Here is a 24,398-nt window from a genome sequence, read left to right as displayed (position 1 = left end):
GCACCAGTTGATTTAAAAATAAGTTTTCCACCAGAGTACCCCTTTAATCTTGTATGTCAGCCCCTTGTGTTCAGTGGTGGGAAATATAAGGTTTCTCTCGGAACTCTTGCAGTAAGAAGGCATGCCAGCCAAGTTATAAAGTAAAATGCTGTCCATTGAGGAACTTTTCCTTTTCACCTCCTACACAGATTACTCTAATCTACGTGCATACATTACTGTTTCGCCATGAGACATACAAGCCAATGGTTGCCCAGTCTTTACATTGCACTTACTGGATGAAAGCAAAAGCTTTCTGCCGCTTTAAGATTAAGATCACTTAAACTTGAAAATGAAAATATTGCAAATAAATTGCTACAAAATAAGTGGTTTTAAAGTCATCTTTGTATGGTTAAAGAATTATATTATAAAGAAATGTTCTATTCCAGTATATGAATATATGTTTATAACTGATACTGTTGTGGTCTAAGTTCTAAATAATTTATACAGAGATCATTTGCTTTATAACCGTTCTTCTGTGTCTTGATAAAGCAGACCAGTGGAGGCTGGAGTGGTTACTTTAGTGAGGTAACCCCTTTAATGGCCACATTTGTAACAAATATGAATAGGATAAAATAATCTATACATATGTATGCATACGTAGAGTGAGATTGATATAGAAGGTCTTTTCTGACTGTGAAGAATACAATGTGTTAAAATATGATATAGAAGACATCTAGTGTTGGTTGTAAATGAAGTTAATATAATAAACATATCATCAATCTTATACATTTACTCTCTAAAGCTCCAGTAATTACTTCATACCAGCTAAAATGTTTTTTTATAAATAGATCTGTAGTCCCATCTGGTACAAAGAATTGTCGCCAAGAAGAATCAATTACTATAAAGAAATAATCAGATATCCCTTATTTCTTGAGGCTCATTTACACTGGTCGATCGTTGTTATTTCATCAGTTGTGAGCGATTATAACAATAATTGTCCAGTTTAAACAAAGGAATGGGTCAAACTGGTTTAAAGCGGAACTGTCACCAAGAATATGCTTGTGAATCTGCACACACCATGCACTAGGGCTTCGCAAGCATAGTCTAGGCATACCTTTAGTGGTACATTAGGCTGCTTTATACTTAAAGAATCAATAAGTCAGGGAGGCGGGGCCTGGGGGGCCGCTCTGCTCCAGCTGCCCACGTGCCCTGCCTGTCAATCAATAGCAGAACGGGCTCCACCTCCCCAACTGTCGGCTGGACTCCTGAGGGGATTATTGATTCTGTAAGTATAAAGCAGCCTTATGTACCACTAAAGGTATGCCTAGAATGTGCACTGTGTATGCAGCTTCACAAGCATATTCTTGGTGGCAGTTGCACTTTAAACACTGTTAATCTAAATTGTAATTTTTTATGAAGGCGTAATCACTGAGCAATATAATGCTCCTAGCCCAAAAAGGAGTTTTAAAAGGACTGTATCTCCTATATCTTAAAGTGTACCTTTCATTTAAAACTTTTGACATGTCTCAGAAACATGTAAAAAGTTCTGATTTGCCAGGGTCTCCCACTGATAAGGAGAACGAACGAGGAGAAGCGCACAGTAGCATGCTTCACTCCCATGCTCACAGCATTCTCTGTCCTGCAGCCCCATTATAAGTTTATGGGCACATCCAAAGAAGCTGACCGGAGATCACTGCAAGCTGGGGAATGAAGCGCACTACTGTGTGCTTTTCCCTGCATATTCTCCTGATCGGTGAAAGGCTCAGCACAGAGACCCTGATCTGTCTCAGTAACATGTTAAAAAATTTAGAGTAGCTTCCGTACACGATTAGTGGTTGGTGGGCTATAGCTACAGCTTTGGGCTATACTCCACTGCTTGCTGCCATCTCAGTCCACTTGCTCTAAACGCACTCCATAGACCACTCCACAAAACATGCAGACCCTGACCAATCAAAACTTTTGGGGTCAGTTTTTTTTTTTTTTAAATGACAAGGAACTCTTCCAACGTCTTCTTACTAACACAGACAACTTGTATATATTGTTATATTGTGGTGACTAGTTATTATAGTGCTTTCATCTTTTGCTTTACCATTTACTTTTTTGATCGCAGTTGGTGGAACCCACACATTTCCTACCATCTACCATGTATGATGCAGCCTGTACTAGTAAAAATTTTGTTTTTTTGTTTGTGTTTATGCATCTGACCATTTGTTCATTTCACACAATTATATGTGAGGTTTATATTCACTTATAAGTGTAAGATTTATGGACGTTCTATTAAGTGTTTTTTTTTTTTTTTTCTTGAAAGTAATATTGCACACTCTTTTTGCAGCCTGGATTACCGCAGCAGAATTTCGCCATGTCTGTGACTGTCCCAGTGAGCAATCCCAACCAATTACCCTACAGTTCTCCTGGCAACACACTTGTCACTGCTTCATTAGTTGCCAGCACCACATTGACTGACACGGGCATGCTGTCCCCACCGCAGACATCGCTGCATCGAAATGTGGTTTCTCCAGGAGTGTCACAGAGGCCCCCAAGCACTGGAAATGCAGGTAAAGGGAGCATGGTTGCTCAAAAGACATTCTCAGCTACGCCAGTGTGGCGTCTTTCATTTGTGCCAACATAACACATTGCTTATCTCACAGGAAAATAGGAGCACATTATGAGTGAAAAGTTTTGATCATCTATTTCTGCTTTTGAATGTTTTTTATATCTTATTGGCATCATCTATTAAAATGTGATTCTGTGCTAGTTCTGGGTTGATAATATATACTTTGTGATACACCCAAGAACCCTTCAGCTGGCCGCTAATGGAAACCAGTCCGAACCATAGGCGGCATGAAGCAGGCCCATATCCCCCAATACAATGTACTCTGATTTACTCTGAAATGCTCCCAGTTTTAAAAATGAACTGGGAACCAGTTATACGGTCAAGGAGGCCACTGCATCCCTGGGCTTCACTCATTCTATATGTGTATTGGTAGAGACCTGTCAGTCAAACCCAGTGAGGCAGGGAATAACTGCAAAGTGTCACCTCCTTGCATTTATACCAAGTTCCAGGCTCATTTTTAAAATTATTTATCTGAAATGGGGAAGAATTTCATGGTATATACTAGCGCTTTGTATTTTGAGGAAGTAGTGTCTGTGGTTCAGGCCTCGTGAAACAGCTGACAGGTTCCCTTAACCATAGTGATTTCTTGGCCGGGGAAAAAAAAAAATATTTCATGGCCACACACACACACACACACACACACACGTATATTTGTGTATATGTATATATATATATATATATATATATATATATATATATATATATGCAAAAGTGAAAGGGTGCTTTATTCCATCAAGGTGGGTGCGTACATGCAGGTACAGGAGTGGAGTGACAAGTGTCTCACGCTAGTTGCTCATCGTCTGGCTCTATCCACCTTCTGCCATACCTCTCCTTAAGTACCCTCCCCTTTGACTCACCTGTCTTCATAATTACTTGCTGGGCAGAAGCGTTCTCTCAGCGTTGCTCACCTGTCTCCATTCTGACTGACCTCCCACGTCTCGCTGCAACTTCCCCGGTCACATGATCCAACCCATGTGACTGCTGATATGCCCACCAAGGAGGAGTAACTCCTCCATTGGAAGGGCCTTGACGGCGTCACTGAAGTGCTGAACGCGTGACAGAGTTTGCGCGGCAGCTGAGGACGCAGTCACCGTGGAGACCAGACGCCACGCTGGGAACAGCACCAATTAAAAGGGGATAACAATGAGGAGTGACCCCAGTTTTTTTCAAGAGGCAATAGTTCCACATTTTGTCCCCCCATAAAGCCAGGAAGTGCCCTGGATTCCTTCTCCAAATCAGTAGCCCAGGAGGTTAAGTCTATCTTGTACCCTGAAATAGGAGAAAATCTTACAAAAAAAGAAGAAAGGACACTGAGATGGTTAAAGCATCAAAAACACCTTATTTACTGTAGAGCTGATAAAGTAGGTTATCTAGTGGTATTAAGCAAAAAGCTATATGTGGATGAAGCTAACAGGCTTCTTGGTGACACGAAAGTGTATATGCTGCAAACAGAGGACCTGACATGTAGTTACCAAAGTCGCTTACAATCTTTAAGTAAATTTGTGGGAAAAGGTGTTATCTCTGAAAATACAGCTAAATATTAATTTCTATGTTTGTCCAGAAAATCACATTGGTACTACATCCCCAAACTACATAAATCATTATTCCGACCCCCAGTATTGTCCTATCATATCAGGGATTGGGTCAATAACAAAGTCTATCTAAGTACATCGACTGGTTGGTGAGACCTATTCTAAATGAACTGCCCTCTTATTTACTGGATACAGGTGCGTTTTTGATATCTCTGAAAGAAATATTGTGGCAGGAGGGATATAGTCTTGCCTCGGTGGACGTGGAGAGCCTCTATACCCATTCCCTCAAGATTTGGAGGTCCGGGTGGTGGGGGAGCTCCTTGTCGATCCCCTACTGGTGGAATTTATTTGCGAGTCACTAAACTTTTATATTATCACATAATTCATTTAGATTCAATAACAAGTGGTATAAACAAATCTGTTACTGCAATGGGTACCCCGGTAGCTTGTTCGTTTGCAAATTAATTTTTAGCCGCATTTGAAAAACATTTTATTTTTTCTGCCAGAAATCCCTTCACAGGTGTGATAGGAAATGATCTACGCTACATGGATGATGTATTCATCGTATGGAAGGGAGATGAAAATCAATTAAATTAATTCAAAACTTACCTAAACGGCAATGATGAGTTTAACATGTTCTTCACCTCCGCATTCAGAGAGGGGTAAAATTGGACTTTCTTGACGTGCGGGTGGTGGTGGTGGAGGAAGGCGGAATTATTAATTATAGAAAGCTGACTGCTACTAATACTTTTCTTCATCATCCAAGTTACCACCCCCCGCACGTCAAGAGGGCCATACCCTATGGCCAGTTTATTAGGCTAAGAACAATAAATAATAATGAGTAGATATTTGACCAACAAGCAAAAGAGTTGACACCTAGGCTAATTAATAGAGGGTATCCGTCTTTGTCAGTGAAAAAAAAAGCATATGAAAAAGCTAAAAAAAACTTAAAAGGGAAGATTTATTAAAAAAGAAAAGGACAAGAAAGGTTGCGAGGAGGTTTGTCTCCTCGTACTCCGATATGGACATGAACGTCGAGTGCTTTACGAAAACACTGGAATCTAATAGAAAATGACCCAATGTTAGCAGAAATAGCTTTTAAAAAAAAAGGCTCCATTTTCTCCTATAGAAGAAATAAAACAATAGGCAGTGAACTAGGATCAAACCAGTATAAAGAAAAAACTATGGACAATTGGTTAAGTAGGTAAAGGCCACAAGGTAATTACTGATTTGGGTAGTGCACCCACTGCAGATTTACCATGCATGTATTTACCTTATAGTGGGGGGTGTAGTATGTAGAGTCAGACACTTTCTGACATGCAAAAGTAATTATGTTGTCTATGTGATCCAATGCCAGTGTGGACTTCTATATAGGTAAATCCATACATTCTCTATACCTCAGGATACGAGAACATTTTAAGTCCAATGCACAGGCATTGGTTCTCCTCACCTCATCGAACATGTGAGGAAAAGCAATAACAGTGATCCTACTGTACTACAATTTGCAGGATTAGAATTGATCTCAACCCCATATAATGGGGGAGACAGACAAAAATTGCTACTCCAAACTGAAGCAAAATGGATAATGAGAACTGAGGCAGAGGGTCCGTTGGGACTCAATTAGGTATGAGTGAATCTGACGAATCCGAATTCGCTACGAATTTCAGGAAAAAATTGATTTGCAACTAATACAAATATCGCCACGATTTGATCACGCAAATCACTTAATTAAACTCCATTTAGTGCGGTCCAGGGGCCAGGCATCTAAAATGGCAGATCCACATGTGAGGACATGGGGCAAGGAATCCTGGGAAGGCGGGAACAAGAGTCGGCGGGATGACACTGAATCACATGCAGCATGCAGCCTATCAGCAGCCAGCCACCCCTGTGATGTCACAGCCCTATATAATCGGCAGCCATCTTGCAGCAAGTCACATCAGCATTCTATTGCAGAGGGAGAGGGACGAAGAGCGGTGTGTTGCACAGAAATGCTTTTTTAAAGCAACGATTCAACTCAATCCCAAATCCAGCCTAGAAGCACTGATAGGGAAGAGAGTGAGATTGAGAGAGAGTGCAATTTTGGGTGTAGTACACAGGGACTGTGTGCTGCAGCACTGGTGTGTACAACAACTAAAAAGCTAATAGTAGCCAGCCAGTTAGGGTGAGCAGAGCACTAAAAGCGCATTGTACTCTATTAAGTGTAACGTGTGTACATCTAGGTGGTGTACCATTTTGTTCCTGGTAAAGTCTTAAGGGCCTAGATACTGTGAAAGGCCAGCCAAAAGTACACACCTGCTGGTGTTGTAGACAAATACTGTTTTAAGCATAGTGGTGCGTATTGTACTCCCCGCATATATGCACTAAGTATGTCAGGCAAAGAAGTGCCAGGACATGCACAGAGAAGTGGCAGAGGCCTAAATTCATCAGACAGAGGTCAAAGCAGACTAGAGGCGAGTGGCAGCAGGAGTAGCAGCTAGAGGCCTGAGCTCTCAGTATCAGCTAGCGGTCGTGTCTCGACCCATCTGCCGTCATCTATTAGTTAACACTGTCATCCACTTCATCACAAGTGACATCTGACACCCCCAGTCAACAGTCGGTGAGTTCCTCAGACACAACCCTCAGTTGGCATGGCCCGGGGCAGTCCCTGTCCTCCCATTGCCTCTGTCCTATGCTGTTCCCTCCTCCACAGAAGTATCTTATACTGTGGGTTCAGCTCCACTATTTAGTGAGGACGATCTACTAGAGGACCGTCAGCAGCTACTGCCCAGCCAAGAAGTGGAGGAGACATCTGCCGCTTCCAGGCAAGTAGTTATGAGGAGAGTGACGTGGGAGGTGGCGTTTTAAGCGTTCAGGCTTCTGAGGCAGACACCGTTGAGGAACCTGAGGAGGATGTCGGTGACGTGCAGACACAACTCGATGATAATGAAGCCGAGCGCACTTGGGAGCCGGGTGCAGAAGGGGCTTAGTCATCATCAGGAGAAGAGGCTTCCAGGTTGCCCCTGAGGCAGCAGCTGAGACAGCAAGGTTGAAGCATGGTTGGCAGTCTGCATGGTGCCAGAAGTGGAAATTCTGGAGCCAAATATGCCCGGGGTAGACCAACTTGCTGTAGCCTACCTTCCCCGGAGGTAGTAGAACAGGGGTTCCTGGAGTCGGTGGCAGTAACAGTCAATCAGGGCAGACTGTTGCTGGGAAAATCAGCTACTTGGTTGTGTGGCAGTTTTTCATCAAGCATTCAGAGGATGTTAACTTGGCCACATGCAAGATGTGCCGGCAGAAAGTGAAGCGTGGCCAGGGTCCCAATGTTGGCACCACGGCCCTGCGTCAACATACGCAGCATCACCATGAAGTGGCCTGGGAGAACCGTGGCTCCGAGGTGGTGGTCCAGCCTTCTGCTTCAACCAGCGGCACGCTGCTCCGTGTTTAAGCCACCCAAGGCTCCACCACTTTAGCCGAAAGGAGCGGTGTGTTATACCAATCTTCTGTCGCTCCAGATGCTCCCTCCTACTTCGAGTCAGTCATTCTGCCAGCAATCCATCAGAGAAGCAATGTCCAAGAGACAACAGTATGCGCCCACTCATCCAATGGCACGGAAGCTGAATGTGCTCCTGTCCAAGTTGCTGGTGCTGCAGTCCCTCCCTTTTCAAGTTGTGGACTCTGCACATTTCAGAGAACTGATGGCTTGTGCTGAGCCAAGGTGGAGAGTCCAAAGTGGTCATTTCTTTGCGAAGAAGGCCGTACCAGCCCTGCACAATTTTGTGGAACAAAAGATGGGCCAATTCTTGAGCCTGTGGGTGTGTACCAAAGTGCACGGCAGCGCCGACATGTGGAGCTGTGATTATGGTCAGGGACAATACATGTCCTTTACGGCCCACTGGGTGAATGTGGTTCCTGCACAGCCACAACAGCAGCTTGGACAGGTCACGCCGCTTCCACCTCCATGGTCTCAGGACGTTGGTCCTGTGACAGTGTGCGACTCCGCCTCCTCATCCTCCACCGTGTCCTCAGCCTCCACTGCATGGAGAAGTCTCAGTGCCCCTCCAGCATACCTTGTGTGTAGGACACGGCAGTGTTACGCTGTTCTTCACATGGTTTCCCTTGGCGAACGGGGAGGAACTGCTAAGTCATTCATCAGGAAATCGAATCATGGCATACTCCACCAAAACTGGAAATGGGAACCATTGTGACCGACAACGGGAAGAACATCTTGTCTGTGCTGCGACAAGGAAGCCTGAGCCATGCGCCCTGCATTGCACACGTGTTCAATCTGGTTGTCAAGTTCCTGAAGTGTTCCCACCCCCCCCCCCCCCCCCATCTGCAAGACATCCTAACAATGGAAAGGAAACTTTGCATGCACTTCAGACACTCGTACAACGCAAAGCACACCCTCCTTGAGCTGCAGCGTCAGAACGGTATCCCCCAACATAGTCTGATTTGCATCCATATGTTCTACCGACTAAATGAATAGAGAAAAGCCATCACATATTTATTGATGATCTAAGTGGATGGGTGGAATCCCCTGTGTAACTTCAATGTCAACCAGTGACAGCTCATACGTGACACCTGCCGTTCGCTCTGGCCCTTTGAGGAATTACAGGTTGAACAGCGTCATTCCACTGCTTCATTTACTACAACACGTATTGGAAGCGACGGCTGGTCAGGGCACGGGAGACATGGCATCTACATCTCACGGCCACATGAGCCCTTTGGGGGGCTGAACTGGAGGAGGAGGAGGGGTAGGGGCACAGTAGAGCACAGTTTAGGTTTCCTGAGATGGGTGGTTTTTATAGTCATCTGACAGGAGAGGAGGAGCAGGAGCAGCCAGAGGAGCTAGAGTATTATGAGGAAGGCAAGACAGAGAACCCAGACACACCGTGGCAGTATGCAGTGGAAATGGAGGCAGGAAGTCCCTAAGAGTTGCTTGCACAAATGGCACGATGCATGCTCGCTTGCGTAGTGACCGCCGAATTGTCACCATTCGGCAGCGGGATGACTTCTGGTTCTCCACCTTATTGGACTCTCGCTACTGGCACAAAATGGGGGACTTTTTTACACACATTGAGAGGGAGGACAAACTGACCTACTACAGAGACCTCTACGTAGTCAGTCGGCCAATGCCTATCTGCTCCATCGTCCATCCTCTCGCAGGTCTGACTCGGGGGGCCATCTGCACTCACCTTCCACTGCTGTGGCTGCTGGGGAGGCAGGAGCAGTACCAGCTCCATCAACAGCAGCCTGAGTCTACAGTCGCTGATGAGTAGCTTTCTTCAGGCACATAGTAAAGTAAGTCATCAGCAGCAGGCAGACCTGGAGCAGCACCTGAACCAGCAGGTAGTGGCATACCATGGCATGACCGTGCCAACACACCTTGAAGATCCACTGGACTTCAGGGCAGCTAAACTTGATTTGTGGCCGCAATTAGCAGAGTTTGTCCTTGAAAAGCTGTCCTGCCCAGCCAGTAGTGTGCCATCAGAGCGGGTGTTTAATGCGGCAGGGGCCATAATAAACCCCAAAGAGAACTTGTCTGTCCACGAAAAATGTGAAGAGAGTGACCTTTGTGAAGATGAATCAGGCATGGATCAGCCAGGATTTCCACCCACCAATGCTTGATGCATCAGAGTAGATTGACCATGGTGCCACACCAACACTTCACAAATATGGATAGTGCTAAACATATTTAAGGTGCTGCTCAACAGTTACAGACATTCTTCCATATCAGACCACAAGTAAGTATTGAGGATATGCATTAGCTAAAACTTTACTTTTCTTAGGATAAAATATATGTACACAAGTTTTTTTTTTTATTAAATCAAACAAAAGGAACGGTGTGCGAAAAACACCATGTGCCACCTACACCACAAAGTATTGATGTGATGCGAAGACCTCTAAAAGGTGGAAGGAACAACGTATGGTCCATTGTAACCGGTGGGGGTAAAAACTTCCCTTGTAAGGCCCTACTCTCGCATTATGAATTCCCTTCTTGGCAAGTGTTACTCGCCCTAAAAAAGGGCGACCTCACACAGGAACCTCTCCCTATTTCCACCTACAAACACTGCCATTTCACAGGGTTTTTAGGTGGAAATAGTGAAAGTTTCCTGTGTGGGGCCACCCTTTTTTAGGGCGTGTAACACTTGCCGAGAAGGGAATTGATAATGCGAGACTAGGGCCTTACAGGAGAAGTTTTTACCCCCACTGGTTACAGTGGACCATATGTTGTTCCCTTCCACCTTTTAGAGGTTTTGCATCATATCAATACTTGGTGGTGTAGCTGGCACATGGAGTTTTTTGCACACCTTTCCTTTTGTTTGATTTAAAAAAAAAAAAATATTTGGGTATATTATTAAAGTTGTTTTACGTAATGCATTTCCTCAATGCATTTACTTGTGCACACTAACACTTTTACAAAAGAGACCATTTTCTTCTGCCTACCTGCCTCAGCTACTATTTTGATCCTGTCACCCACCTGATGACACACATCTGATGCCAAGTTCTCCTTTTTTCACCCACCTTCATCACCAGGTACTAGTATTGCCACCCACCGCCCCACTATGTCACCGGGTCACTTTCAGGACACCTGATGCTGCTGATGCCACCTCCAGGCAGTCTTATACTGCCACCATATGTTCTCCTCATGCTGTGTCATTCAGCTACTATATGGTCTGCTCTTGCTGCTGCCAACTCCAGGCTGTGTCATTCAGCCACTATATGGTCTCCTCATGCTGCTGCCAACTCCAGGCTGTGTCATTCAGCCACTATATGGTCTCCTCATGCTGCCGCGAACTCGAGGCTGTGTCATTCAGCCACTATATGGTCTCCTTATGCTTCCGCCACCTCCAGGGTGTGTCATTTGTACCGCCATTTGGTCTCCTCATGCTGCTGGCACATTAAATAAAACTTTTTAGGTTCATCTATTTGAAATCTTCAATTTAATGTTAACAAATATCTTAAATCTTTTCAATTGTGAGGCCCTATAGTCTCGTCAGCCTGTTGCCACCTCCAGGATGGGTCATTCAGCCACTATATGGTCTTCTCATGCTTCAACCACCTCCACGCTGTGTCATTCAGCCACTATATGGTCTTCTCATGCTGCTACCACCTTCACGCTGTGTCATTCAGGCACTGTATGGTCTCATGCTGCCGCCACCTCCAGGCTGTGTCATTCAGGAACTATATGGTCTCCTCATACTGATGCCACCTCCAGGCTCTGTCATTGTGTCGCTCTGCGACAATGATTCTAATAGTGACGCCTCTAGGGATCGACAGATATCAATTTTTTTTAGGGCCGAAACCGATAATCTGTGGAGGTTATCTGTTATCGCCGATGGCCGATAATCTGTTATCGCCGATAGCCGATAACTTACACCGATATTCGATATAAGTTATCGGCTATTTATCCCCCCTGCCGAAGCCGCTGCATATCATTGATTTAAAGCAGTCGCTTTAAATCAATGAACTGCAGCGGCTTTTGCGGTGCCAGAGACCGCCGCCGCCACCCGCTTCTCTCCCACTGCCGGTCCTGGGGTTCTCCTGAGTTCTAACACCGCCGTCAGATGAAGACCTTAGGCACTTTATGCCAATGATTTGTAACTGTATTCTTGTATTTATAAGATCCTGTACAGCACATCTTTTCGTACTGTGTTATTTGTTTTTAACTCATCACTGTATATTATCTCTCCTTAATTCGCACGATTGGAGAAACCATTATATATTTGTCATTTCCCTCTCCTCATCGTTATATAGAAGCTGATGGTTAAATTGGTGCTGTTCTCAGCATAACATCTGGTCTCCAAGGTGACAGCGTCCTCAGCTGCCACGTAAACCGGTCCTGTGTTCAGCACTTCAGTGACGCCGGCACGGCCCTTCCAATGGAGGAGTTGCCATGTCAGCAGTCACATGGGTCGTATTATGTGACCGGGGAAGTTGCGGCGAAACGTGGGGTTCTGTCATTCTAATGGATACAGTCGAGCAAAAGGTAGGGTATTTTAAGAGAGGAATGGCAGAAGGTGGATGGAGCCAGACGATGCGCAACTAGTGTGAAACACATGTCGCTCCCCTCTTGTACCCACATGTACGCACCCCACATAAAGCACTTTTGAGAAGTATGGTGAGTGCGACCTTTTCTCTTTTTTTCTGGATTATTTTGCATCATAGTTGGACTTTGCTGGGTCAGCACCTCCATTTGTGCAATACACAGCTCCTCAGCTGCAGGTTCATTAAGACTCCTTGTTCACATTGCTGCTTTAAAGACACAGTACAAGTAGTGCCAGTTCATTCTCACACATTCTCAAATATATATGTATGTATATTGCAGTCATGTTATCTTGCAATGTGCAATACAATACAGTAGTGCCGAATCCAATCATATATCAGTATTCAACCTTATACAATAATCACAACACAGTGTTAAAAAATCAATATTAAAAAGCAGGGCCTAAAACACTCACAACAGCCAAAGAAAATAGAACGCAAGATAAACACTGATGTGCATCCTTCTTCTGGATGAATGCACAGGACCAGACTGAAGAATGCACAGGACCAGACTGAAGGTGGGAGCAGGGTGCAACAAACAATGCCAATGGCAGGTACTAGGTTTCCAAAAGTGTTACAGTATATATACTAGACTCTGCTGTTTTTTCTGTGTGTGTATATATATACATATATATACATAGATAGATAGATAGATAAAATGTTATTGGCACTTAGGCATGCTTCATCTCTGTTGTTCCTAATCTCAGTTTATTTTAATGGGGATATACCATGCATTTAAAAATATTTTAGCTGATTTGGAGCAATAGAAATAAACCTGTGCAGTTTCCACTAATGAGTGTATAATGGTAGAGTTTACAGTGAAGCATATGGCATACTTACATCCAATGTTACATTGTTTGGGACGAACTCATAGTCCTAGTCAGCAACTTCTTCATTGCTTTCTGTATGAACCCTTTATTTCCTTCCATTTTGGCAGGTGTAATGCTGTGTGCATCTGACATCTCTGTGCCAAATGGTGCTGGTGGCAGTCCAGTAGGTGAGTAAAACAAAAAAATGTAATATGTAAAAACAAAATTGATGTGGACCATGAAATCAACCCCTTAAGGCCAATTTTCATTGTTGCACTTTTGTTTTCTCCTCCTCCTCTTCTAAAAATCATAACCCTTTAAATTTTCACCAACAGACCCATATAAGGGCTTCTTTTTTATGTCACCAATTGTAATTTGTAATGACATCACTTATTTTATAACAGAATCTGCAGTGAAGCAAAAAAAAATTATTTGTGGGGTGAAAAAAATGCCATTTTGTAACTTTTGGGGGCTTCCGTTTCTACGTAGTTTCACTATTCAGTAAAAATCACACCTTATCTTTATTCTGTAGGGCCATACAATTACAAAGCTGCCCAATTTATGTAGGTTTTATTTTATTTTACTCATTAGAATGTTTAAAATTGTCATTTTCTGACCCCTATAACTTTTTTTTCCCCGCATACGGGGGTATATGAGAGTTTATTTTTTGCGCCGTGGTCTATAGTTTTAATCGGTACCATTTTTTTAAGGGACTTTTTGATAGCGCATTTTTTATTAAAAAAAATGTTTTTATGGTATATAAAGTGACCAGAAATGCACAATTTTAGACTTTGGTATTATTTATTAATTCATTTGGGGAATCCTATGCATTTTTTTTATTTATTTATGGGGGGGAAAAAATGCTTAGGGTTCCCCGTATTTTTATTCTCTGCCAGATACCAACCAAGCAGCAACAGCCTGACGTTACCAGGGTGGGCGAGGACCATTGTTACTGGCCCTCCCCAGCCTAAATATGGCCAGCCTGTTACCGCCTAGGCCCAGGAGCACCATATTTACACTCCGGGCCTCTTGGTACCGGCTCTTCCGGGTACCCCTGTGGCAGTGGGTACCGGGGTAATAATTGGGGGGTTAGCACTAGCAGTTTTTGGTGCTAATGCTAAGCCCAGGCTTAGTAATAGATTCCTGCAATAAGACTGCTTCCACTACTAAGCCTGAAAATTCAATAAAAAAAAAACACATTGGAAAATTATTTTATTTAAAAAAAAATCTCCCCCCACAGCCCTCATTAACCATTTTATTAAAGGAAAAAAATCCAGTTCATCCACAGTAGTCCACCGAGTCCGCTGTAATCCTCTGCATACACGAATCGGAAACGAGAAGACAAATAGTGGGTTAGGACATTTTTGGCACTGGGGAGGGCGGCCATAGTGTAATGTCTTCCCAAACAGAGAGACTCTAATTGTTGCACAACTACAACTCCCAGCATGCCCAGACAACCAACTGGCAGAAGGCTCTGTTCATATTATACAAAACGTACAATGTGAACAGAGCCTCACACCCTTACCAGCCTGGCTCCCATCTGTAGCTCCACCCCTAATGACGTCATCACTAGGGGGCGGAGCTACACAGACTTGGTGGTAAGGAGCGAGGGAGGTAAGTGGACCTCTTCTGTATACACTGTATACAGCTATCTATAGATAGCTGTATAAAGTGTTTACCGCCCAATGGTTAACCTACACTGTTCAGCAGTGTAAGTTAACTCTTTCCTTGCAAGGCTGGTGCTTAGTGCTCTGTATACACATTGCAGACTCACTGTAAGTTCTTGCTGGGCAGTAGATATACAACGTATATCTACTGCTAATCATCAGCTGTTCTTCCGGCTCTGTAGCCACGAGCACAGCTGAAGTCCCGACCTGTGCAGGGACATTTTCCAATGCAGCATGCTGTCCTGGAAAATGCTGTATGGCTGCCGAGGGAAGTAGAGATGCTATGCATCACTCCTTCTCTCCAAGGATTATGAAACTATGGCATTTTTGCTTAAAAACGCCAGAGTCTCGGCAATGCTGCGATTTGAAAATACTGTCAGATCGCAGAAAACGCTGGGGTCAGGGGAAAAAAAGCCAAACCCAAAAACGCAAATGGGGTTTGGCGTTCTGCGTTTCCCCATTGAATCCTTGCTAACATGCAGCCATTTTGGCGTTTTTATGGACAAAAAGCCCCCCAAAAAAGTGGAAACTTAGCCTAACTACCGGGATGCAAGGGCGTACCCATACACCCTACATCCTGATCGGGATAGTGAGGACCTGTTACCTCTGCTGACTTGTCTGTTTTGTTAAAGAATTTGTATTTCATGGGTTGTTACAGCTCTGTGTTGTACTGTTTCTAACTAGAAATGTGTGATTAAATATCCAACTGGGTGTTTCTCTACACTGTCTTGTACTAGTCTTAATCAGTGTAGGGACATGCTCCAGCTGTTAACACCTAGTTGACTATTTAGTCATACATTTCTAGGCATAATAAATGGCCCACCATAGAACTATAAGAAAACATGCTCAAAATGTATATTTTATGGGAAATAAAAGTATTTACTAAAACAGACCTTTTGGGAGAGGGCACAGGTCCTCTAAAAGTTTTGTGTAAAAGTAGCCATCTATATCTTTGCTATTGTCTTATATTTTTTAAATATCATATCCTATATTCCATGCACAAATGGGATCATCAAGGTGCTGAAGTATTTTTCCTTCTGGTTCCTTGTATGCCTTTAACAATAGTTACAGTGCGTTCATATTTCCATTCATTGTGTGGTGACAATTGTCACCTCTGCCTTGTCCTGTTTCCTGTGACATGCGTTCTGCTGGTGTGTTTGTCATTAACTGTTCTGGGGATGAAAAGCTTGGTAGGCCAAGTTTGCATACTCCAGAGGCATGCATGGACAATTGTTTACATAATGAAGCAGAGGTCTACACCACTTCCAGTAAACAGTACAGAGCAGTGACAGCTATGCATGCAGTGAACCTACTTACTCGGGTTGTCAAACATTGTTTGTGGTGCACTCTTTGCCATTATCATTTCAAAGTTCCTGGGCTTTTTGTAGCTAAACTCATATTTATATCTCATATATGTATTTGTAAATATATAATATGGAACCTGAATGTATCAGAAAATCAGGCATCTGTCTTACAACCCATCATGATTATTGGGTTGAAAATGTTCCTGCATTTCTGATGTTCCTGTTCAATTGAAAGTCATCATTGTGGATCGTAAGACCATGTTCCACCTTGCCAAATTAGTTTAGCCAGCTTTCCTGCTAATTCTGATAGGAAGGCACTGTTATGAGGAATGTGGCTATGATGCAGGGGGTGGGCATTCTAGGCCTATGGCTGACCTTCTATACATGATAGCTGTTGACTGATATTTCCCAACGCCCATACACATGTATGCTTAGCTCAGCCAATGATGCATGTGTCCTAAATTGAAAGAGGCGGGTGGATGGGTTGAGGGGATTGTAAGCTTCTGTCAGACCTATCTGCTGACTGCTAAATCCTTAAAGAATAAATGGATAAAGCTTGTTAATATGTAATTGATCCACTTTTTCCTTGAAATCTTCTGTCTGAGGAGAGGCAGGAGCTCCCCCATACACATTGGATGGTCCTCCCATTATGCTTAAAATGGTGGGTTCAGACAAAAAGAATGTAATGTGTATAGCCAGCTTATAGTGTTAACTACACTGCTCAGAAAAATAAAGGGAACACTAAGATAACCCATCCTTGATACTACTAGAGAATACTTTTGTCTTTACATAATTGAATGTGCTGACAACAAAATCACACAAAATATCAATGGAAATCAAATTTATCAACCCATGGAGCTCTGGATATGGAGTCACACTCAAAATCAAAGTGGAAAACCACACTGCAGGCTGATCCAACTTTGAAGTAATGTCCTTAAAACAAGTCAAAATGAGGCTCAGTAGAGTGTGTGGCCTCCACGTGCTCATATGAGCTCCTAACAAAGCCTGGGCATGCTCCTGATGAGGTGGTCTCTTGAGGGATGTCCTCCCAGACTTGGACTAAAGCATTCGCCAATTCCTGGACAGTCTGTGGTGCAAAGTGGCCTTGGTGGATGGAGCGACACAAGATGTCCCAGATGTGCTCAATCAGATTCAGGTCTGGGGAATGGGCGGGCCAGTCCATAGCATCAATGCCTTCCTCTTGCAGGAACTGCTGACACACTCCAGCCACATGAGGTCTAGCATTATCTTGCATTAGGAGGAACCCAGGGCCAGCATATGGTCTCACAAGGGGTCTGAGAATTTCGGTACCTAATGGCAATCAGGCTACCTCTGGCAAGCACATGCAGGGCTGTGCGGCCCCCCAAAAGAAATGCCACCCACCGCGGAACATTCTCCACGGCGTCTCCAGACTCTGTCACGTCTGTCACATGTGCTAAGTGTGAACCTGCTTTCATCTGTGAAGAGCACAGGGCGCCAGTGGCGAATTTGTCAATCTTGGTTTTCTCTGGCAAATGCCAAACGTCCTGCACGGTGTTCGGCTGTAAGCACAACCCCCACCTGTGGATGTCGGGCCCTCATACCACCCTCATGGAGTCTGTTTCTGACTGAGTGGACACATGCACATTTGTGGTCTGCTGAGGTCATTTTGCAGGGCTCTGGCAATGCTCCTCCTGCTCCTCCTTGCACAAAGGCGGAGGTAGCAGTCCTGCTGCTGGGTTGTTGCCCTCCTACGGCCTCCTCTATGTCTCCTGGTGTACTGGCCTGTCTCCTGGTAGTGCCTCCATGCTCTGGACACTACGCTGACAGACACAGCAAACCTTCTTGCCACATGTCGCATTGAAGTGCCATCCTGGATGAGCTGCACTACCTGAGCCACTTGTGTGGGTTGTAGACTCCGTCTCATGCTACCACTAGAGTGAAAGCTCTGCCAGCATTCAAAAGTGACTAAGACATCAGCCAGGAAGCATAGGAACTGAGAAGTGGTCTGTGGTCACCACCTGCAAAACCTCTCCTTTATTGGGAGTGTCCATTTGCACAACAGCATGTAAAATTGTCAATCAGTGTTACTTCCTCAGTGGACAGTGTGATTTCACAGAAGTGTGATTGACTTGGAGTTACATTGTGTTGTTTAAGTGCTCCCTTTATTTTTTTGAGCAGTAAATTTCTCTTTAAAATCCATTCCCTGAGAATTACTTAAGAAAATAAATAAAATTATATACACACACACACACACACACACACACACACACACACACATATATATATATATATATATATACACATACATACAGGGATGTGGAATTCCTATCGCCCGACGCCCGGGACTAGCAGTTTTGGGCGCCGGGCAAGCAGGGCCGGACCTGACAAGTGCGGTGGCGATCTGCAGTCTGTATGGAGCGGGCTGCCGACTCCTGCCCGCTCCATACTCTGCCGCCTCCGACAATAAAAAACTGTATCCTCGGAAGCAGAGCAGGGGAGATGAGAAGCTGTGTATTTGTCTTCTCTCCCCTGCTCTGCAGACGTGCGGGGGGAGATGAGGGGGGCGTGGCTTCTTGCTCCCCGTGCAGACCTGCGTCCTCTGCCTTCACTCCCCCCAGCTGAAGCTTCGGAGAGTTGAGGGGAGGAGGCACGTCTGCACGGAGAGATGCATGCGGCGCTCTGTAGTATGTATGGAGCGGGCTCGGGATTCCTGCCAGCTCCATACTCTGCAGCCCCCGGCTGTTCTCAGTAGCCGGGGGCCGCCGCTAATAGCCAGCATGCGGCGATCGCCGCGGCTGGCTATTAACCCTTTAGATCTAAAGGGAGATGTGAATGCTCCCCGGTGGGCTAGTGGGGTGGATCACCCCCCCTCCCCCCCCGCAGCGCGATAGCGGGGGGGCGATCCACTATAGAGGTAGCCGGAGGACTTAACCTCTGCTTCCTCTTGTCCCGGCTCTGTCATTGATAGAGCCTGGCTGGACCAGGCTCTATCAATGGATCACAGAGCACACAGAGTATTAGAGTTCAATAGAATTCTATTCATCTGTCTGAGGAATCTAATGATTCCTCCTATAAGTGTAATAGTGTAAAAAAAATTAAAAAGGTTTTAATAAAAGTTTGAAAGACACATTAACCCAGTGGTCTTCAAACTGTGCTCCTCCAGATGTTACAAAACTACAATTCCCAGCATGCCAGGACAGCCGTTGGCTGTCCGGGCATGCTTGGAGTTGTAGTTTTGCAACATCTGGAGGGCCACAGTTTGAAGACTGCTGCATTAACCCCTTCCATGTTAAAAGTTCAAATCACCCCCTTTTCCTATATAAAAACATGCAAACATAATAAAAATAAACATATTTGGTATCGCTTCGTGCGTAATTGTACAACCTATTAAAATATAACATTATGTATCCCGTACGGTAAATGTAAAAAAATACCAAACCACAGATTTGCAATTTTTATAATATCCCATAAAAAAAAAGTTAAAAAGCGTTTAAAAAGTCAGATCAATGCCAAAATGGTACCCATACAAAAAACAGATTATGGCGCAGAAAATGAGCCCTCATACAGCCTGGTTTGCGGAAAAAAAATAAAGCTACAGGGGTTAAAAAATGGCAATTAAAAAAATTAGAAAACGTTCAGAATTAGTAAAACATGACTTAAACGATACAAATCTGGTATTGCTGTAACCAGGCGCCTAAAGTATAAAACTAACATGTTATCTCAACAACAAGGTAAATGGCGCAGAAAAGAAAACCACCAAATCTGCTAAATTATCTTTTACTATTTCAATTTCACTTCCCCAAATATATATATATATTTTTTGGTTCAGAGAATATGTTATTGAAAAATTAAAAGGTATCATTATAGTAGGTAGTTATGGTTATTATAGGGCGAGGAGGAAAAAAATGAGTGTGTAAAAGCGAAAATTGGCCCGGACAAGTGGATCGTCATGAGGGACAAGTAGATTTTAGTCCCGTGGACAAGTAGTTTTTTTATAAAATTTCCATACCCCTGTATGTGTATGTGTGTGTCTGTGTGTGTGTGTGTGTGTATATATATGTATATGTATATATATATATATATATATATATATATATATATATATATATATACACACACATACACATATACACACACACACACACACACTGGGGCAAAAAAGTATTTGGTCAGCCATCAATTGTGAAAGTTCTCCCAGTTGAAAAGATGAGGCCTGTAATTTTCATCATAGGTACACTTCAGCTGTGAGAATGAGAAAAAATACATAATGAGAAAAAAAAGATACATTAAAATCATATTCTGTTTTTTTTTTTATTTATTTATTTATTTATTTATTTATTTTTTTAGAATTTATTTGCAAAATATGGTGGAAAATAAGTATTTGTCAATAACAAAAGTTCATCTCAATACTTTGTTATATACCCTCTCTTGCATACTTCAGACAGGCCCGGACATGTACTGGCTTAAGCAGGGGGACACGTCTGGCACTGTATGATTTTAGTCCCTGGCAGCGTAGTGTGTTACTGATGGTAGTCTTTGTTACTTTGGTCCCAGCTCTCTGCAGGTCATTGACTAGGTCCCCCCGTGTGGATCTGAGATTTTTGCTCATCGTTCTTGTGATCATTTTGACACCACAGGGTGAGATCTTGCGTGGAACCCCAGATCGAGGGAGATTATCAGTGGTCTTGTAGGTCTTCCATTTTCTAATAATTGCTCCCACAGTTGATTTCTTCACACCAAGCTGTTTGCCTATTGCAGATTCAGTCTTCCCAGCCTGGTGCAGGTCTATAATTTTGTTTCTGGTGTCCTTCGACAGCTCTTTAGTCTTGGCCATAGTATAATTTGACTGTTTGAGGTTGTGGACAGGTATATTTTGTACTGATAACAAGTTCAAACAGGTGCCATTAATACAGGTAACGAGTGGAGGACAGAGGAGACTCTTAAAGAAGAAGTTACAGGTCTGTGAGAGCCAGAAATCTTGTTTGCAGGTGACCAAATACTTATTTAGGAATTTACCAATTCAATAAAAATCCTACAATGGGATTTCCTGTCTACTTTCTCCCCATTCTGTCTCTCATAGTTGAGGTATACCTATGATGAAAATTACAGGCCTCTTTTTTTTTTTTTTTTTTAAATGGGAGAACTTGCACAATTGGTGGCTGACTAAATAAATACTTTTTGCCCCACTGTATGTATATATGTGTGTAATTTTTATTTATTTTTTCTTCGGAATTTTATTTGCAACCAATCTGCAAGGACTCCTAATGGCAGGAGTGGAATTATAGTGCGTTCAGAGTATTGGTTCAGAAATGGATTAAGGAGTGTGGATTGACCCCTTTCACATAAGACCAGTACTATAAATAGTGGGGTAGCTGAAGGTTGGGGGTAGGATATATTTTATAGATTTTACTGTCCGGCAGCTCCTGTTTTTTTTTTTTTTTCTTTTTATTCTGCTTATTTATACATTAATATAATCAGATAGAACTTGTTATTTTTGACCAGATCTAAGGGACTAATAAATAAAGGAAGAGAGTCTGCCCAATAAAATTTTAGGGAACTCAACAATTTGAGTTAAAGGGGTACTCCGGTGGAAACCTTTTTTTTTTTTTTCCAACTGGTGCCAGAAAGTTAAACAGATTTGTAAATTACCGTACTTCTGCTATTAAAAAAAATCTTAATCCTTCCAGTACTTATTAGCTGCTGAACACTACAGAGTAAATTATTTTCTTTTTGGAACACCGAGCTCTCTGCTGACATCATGACCACAGTGCTCTCTGCTGACACCTCTGTCCATTTTAAGAACTGTCCAGAGTAGGAGAAAATCTCCATAGAAAACATATGCTGCTCTGGACAGTTCCTAAAATGGACAAAGATGTCAACAGAGAGCACTGTGGTCATGATGACAGCAGAAAGCTCTGTGTTCCAAGAAGAAAATCATTTTCTCTGTAGTATTCAGCAGCTAATACATACTGGAAGGATTAAGATTTTTTTTTTTTAGCTGCTGAATACTACAGAGAAAATTATTCTCTTCTTGGAACACAGAGCTGTCTGCTGTCATAATGACCACAGAGCTCTCTGCTAACATCATGAGCACAGTGCTCTCTGTTGACATCTCTGTCCATTTTATGAACTGTCCAGAGCAGCATATGTTTTCTATGGGGATTTTCTCCTACTCTGGACAGTTCTTAAAATAGATAGAGGTGTCAGCAGAGGGCTTGGTGTTCCAAAAAGAAAATCATTTCCTCTGGAGTATTCAGCAGCTAATAAGTACTGGAAGGATTAGTATTTTTTAGTAGAAGTAATTTACAAATCTCTTTAACTTTCTGGCACCAGTTGATTTAAAAAAAAAAAAAAAAAAAAGTTTTCCACTGGAGTATCCCTTTAAGTTGGTAGCAAATTTATGTCTTCCCTCTCTTTCGCCCAGTAGTAGGTTTTGTACGGAAAACCTCCTATAAGATATGCTTTGTGTTCTTTTTTTAGGCTGACCTTAGTTTGTAGCTGAACAATAAACTAATCACTAGTCTATAAGTGATTATGTGAAAGTAGAACATTGCATTGGCTGAAAACCTTAGACCTAAAATCTTTACTGTAACCGAGATTGTGATGGTAAGAACTAAAGCAGTGGCAAGGAAATCCCATGGCCTCCATTTAGGAACCGCAAAGCAGATCTATAGCACCTATTCTATTGCTTGTATAAAAGCTAGAAGAGCTTTAGTGCATACGCTGGCCAGTCTGTCAGCTCTGCAGAGTGTAACTTACCGGAAGGACAGTCTGTGATGTCAGGACAGTCTGAATAAAAACCCAGATGTGCCCCTATTTACTGTCTGGCAGATACTAGCTTGACGTATTGTGGGTTCACAGATGCCGTGTATACCTTACACGGCTATGCTCTACTAAAGTGGTCTTCAAACTGTGGACCTCCAGCTGTTACAAAAATACAGCTCCCAGCATGCCCGGACAGCCAAAGGCTGTCCGGGCATGCTGGAAGCTGTAGTTTTGCAACAGTTGGAGGTCCTAGGTTTGGAGGTAACTGCTCTAGTAGTTAAAGGGGTACTCCCGTGATAAACTTTTTTTTTTTTTCCAAATCAACTGGTGCCAGAAAGTTAAGCAGATTAGGAAATTACTTCTATAAAAAGTATAGGGGCTAAATACTACAGAGGGAATGCTTTATTTTTTAGATTTCTCTGATGTCATGACCACAGTGCTCTCTGCTGACCTCTGCTGTCCATTTTAGGAACTGTCCAGAGCAGCATATGTTTGCTATGGGGATTTTCTCCTGCTCTGGACAGTTCCTAAAATGGACAGCAGAGAGCACTGTGGTCATGACATCAGAGAAATCTAAAAAGAGAAGCATCTCCTCTGTAGTATACAGCGCCTAAAAAGTACTGGAAGAATTAAGATTTTTTTATAGAAGTAATTTACAAATCTGTTTAACTTTCTGGCACCAATCTTGTCTTGTATTTTCAACATACTTGACCACTATACTATTTTCAACATATTCTACCGTTACGAAGTCTGATATCATCCCTGTATTCTTTTATTCCCTACAGGTAGTAATATTCTACATATACTGCCCTCGTACCAGTTCTTTCTTTTTGGAAGATGACCATGATAAATATTTAATGGTGTGAGCATTGCCTTATCCCCCGCAGTAATATAAGCATTATTATTGGCAGTCTTCCTGTACATCTAATTTAGAGAAGGAAATATGACCCGTATTGATTCACTTTTTTCTCTCTCTCTCTCTCTCTCTCTCTCTCTCTAAAAACAAAAGCGAACTAATCTTATTTTCTGCGATATTCTTGTTGCAAATATTTCCTTTTTTTTATCTTGTGAATGTAAAGCTTCCTAAGTATTTTCTACCTGTGGGTAGGATACCAGGTTTAATCCCGTTATTTGTTCTTGTGCTCTCAGTGGGTCTAATGCTGTGCATTTCATTCATGGTACAAATTACCGCTCTGGAAATTGAGTGAATAGGTGACTCATTGTGGGAAATCTCCAGAGTACCTCAGAAATCAGGGGGATGCTTTGTAAAGCTATATTATCACAGGGATAGTACCAATATAGATCGTGGCTAGACTAGATCTGACCGTCGCTAGCATTGAAGGAATTGTGTTAGATGCAGAAAGGATATGAATCTCTTTGCAATAGGAGGGTTTCGGTAAACCTACATACCAAGGAGCGAGTAATAAGGCTGCGTTCACATCACGATTTCTCCATCCGACTGGAGTACACGATTTTATAACTTAAAACTTCATTAAAAAATCCGCATCCGATTTCACATGATTTTTGTTCGGGTCTGAAATCGGGTTTGACCACGGTTTCAGACCTGAACAAAAATCGTGTGAAATCGGATGCGGATCAAATCGGATGTGTGTAATGGATCCGATTTTTTTATGGAGGTCAATGTATCCGACTTTATATATAATTTCATACGATTTTAAAGGGGTACTCCCACCCTAGACATCTTATCCCCTATCCAAAGG

The 24,398-nt window shown here is 42.9% G+C and overlaps 1 protein-coding gene across 12 annotated transcripts in view; it reads left to right on the top strand.

Annotated features, from left to right (window-relative positions):
• The window catches only part of MEF2A (myocyte enhancer factor 2A), a 164,089-nt gene that overhangs the window by 119,913 nt on the left and 19,778 nt on the right, over positions 1 to 24,398 (top strand). For all 12 annotated transcript variants that reach the window (XM_056571830.1, XM_056571825.1, XM_056571828.1 and 9 more), the window contains 2 exons: positions 2,312 to 2,534; positions 13,088 to 13,147. In XM_056571830.1, the coding sequence (XP_056427805.1) occupies positions 2,312 to 2,534; positions 13,088 to 13,147 (283 nt within the window). The remainder of the gene's footprint in view (positions 1 to 2,311; positions 2,535 to 13,087; positions 13,148 to 24,398) is intronic.

The sequence above is a fragment of the Hyla sarda genome, chromosome 4 (assembly GCF_029499605.1).
Source record: "Hyla sarda isolate aHylSar1 chromosome 4, aHylSar1.hap1, whole genome shotgun sequence".
NCBI classification, from domain to species: domain Eukaryota; kingdom Metazoa; phylum Chordata; class Amphibia; order Anura; family Hylidae; genus Hyla; species Hyla sarda.
Note: the sequence above shows the minus strand (reverse complement) of the source record. Positions and strands in the feature narration are given on the sequence as shown.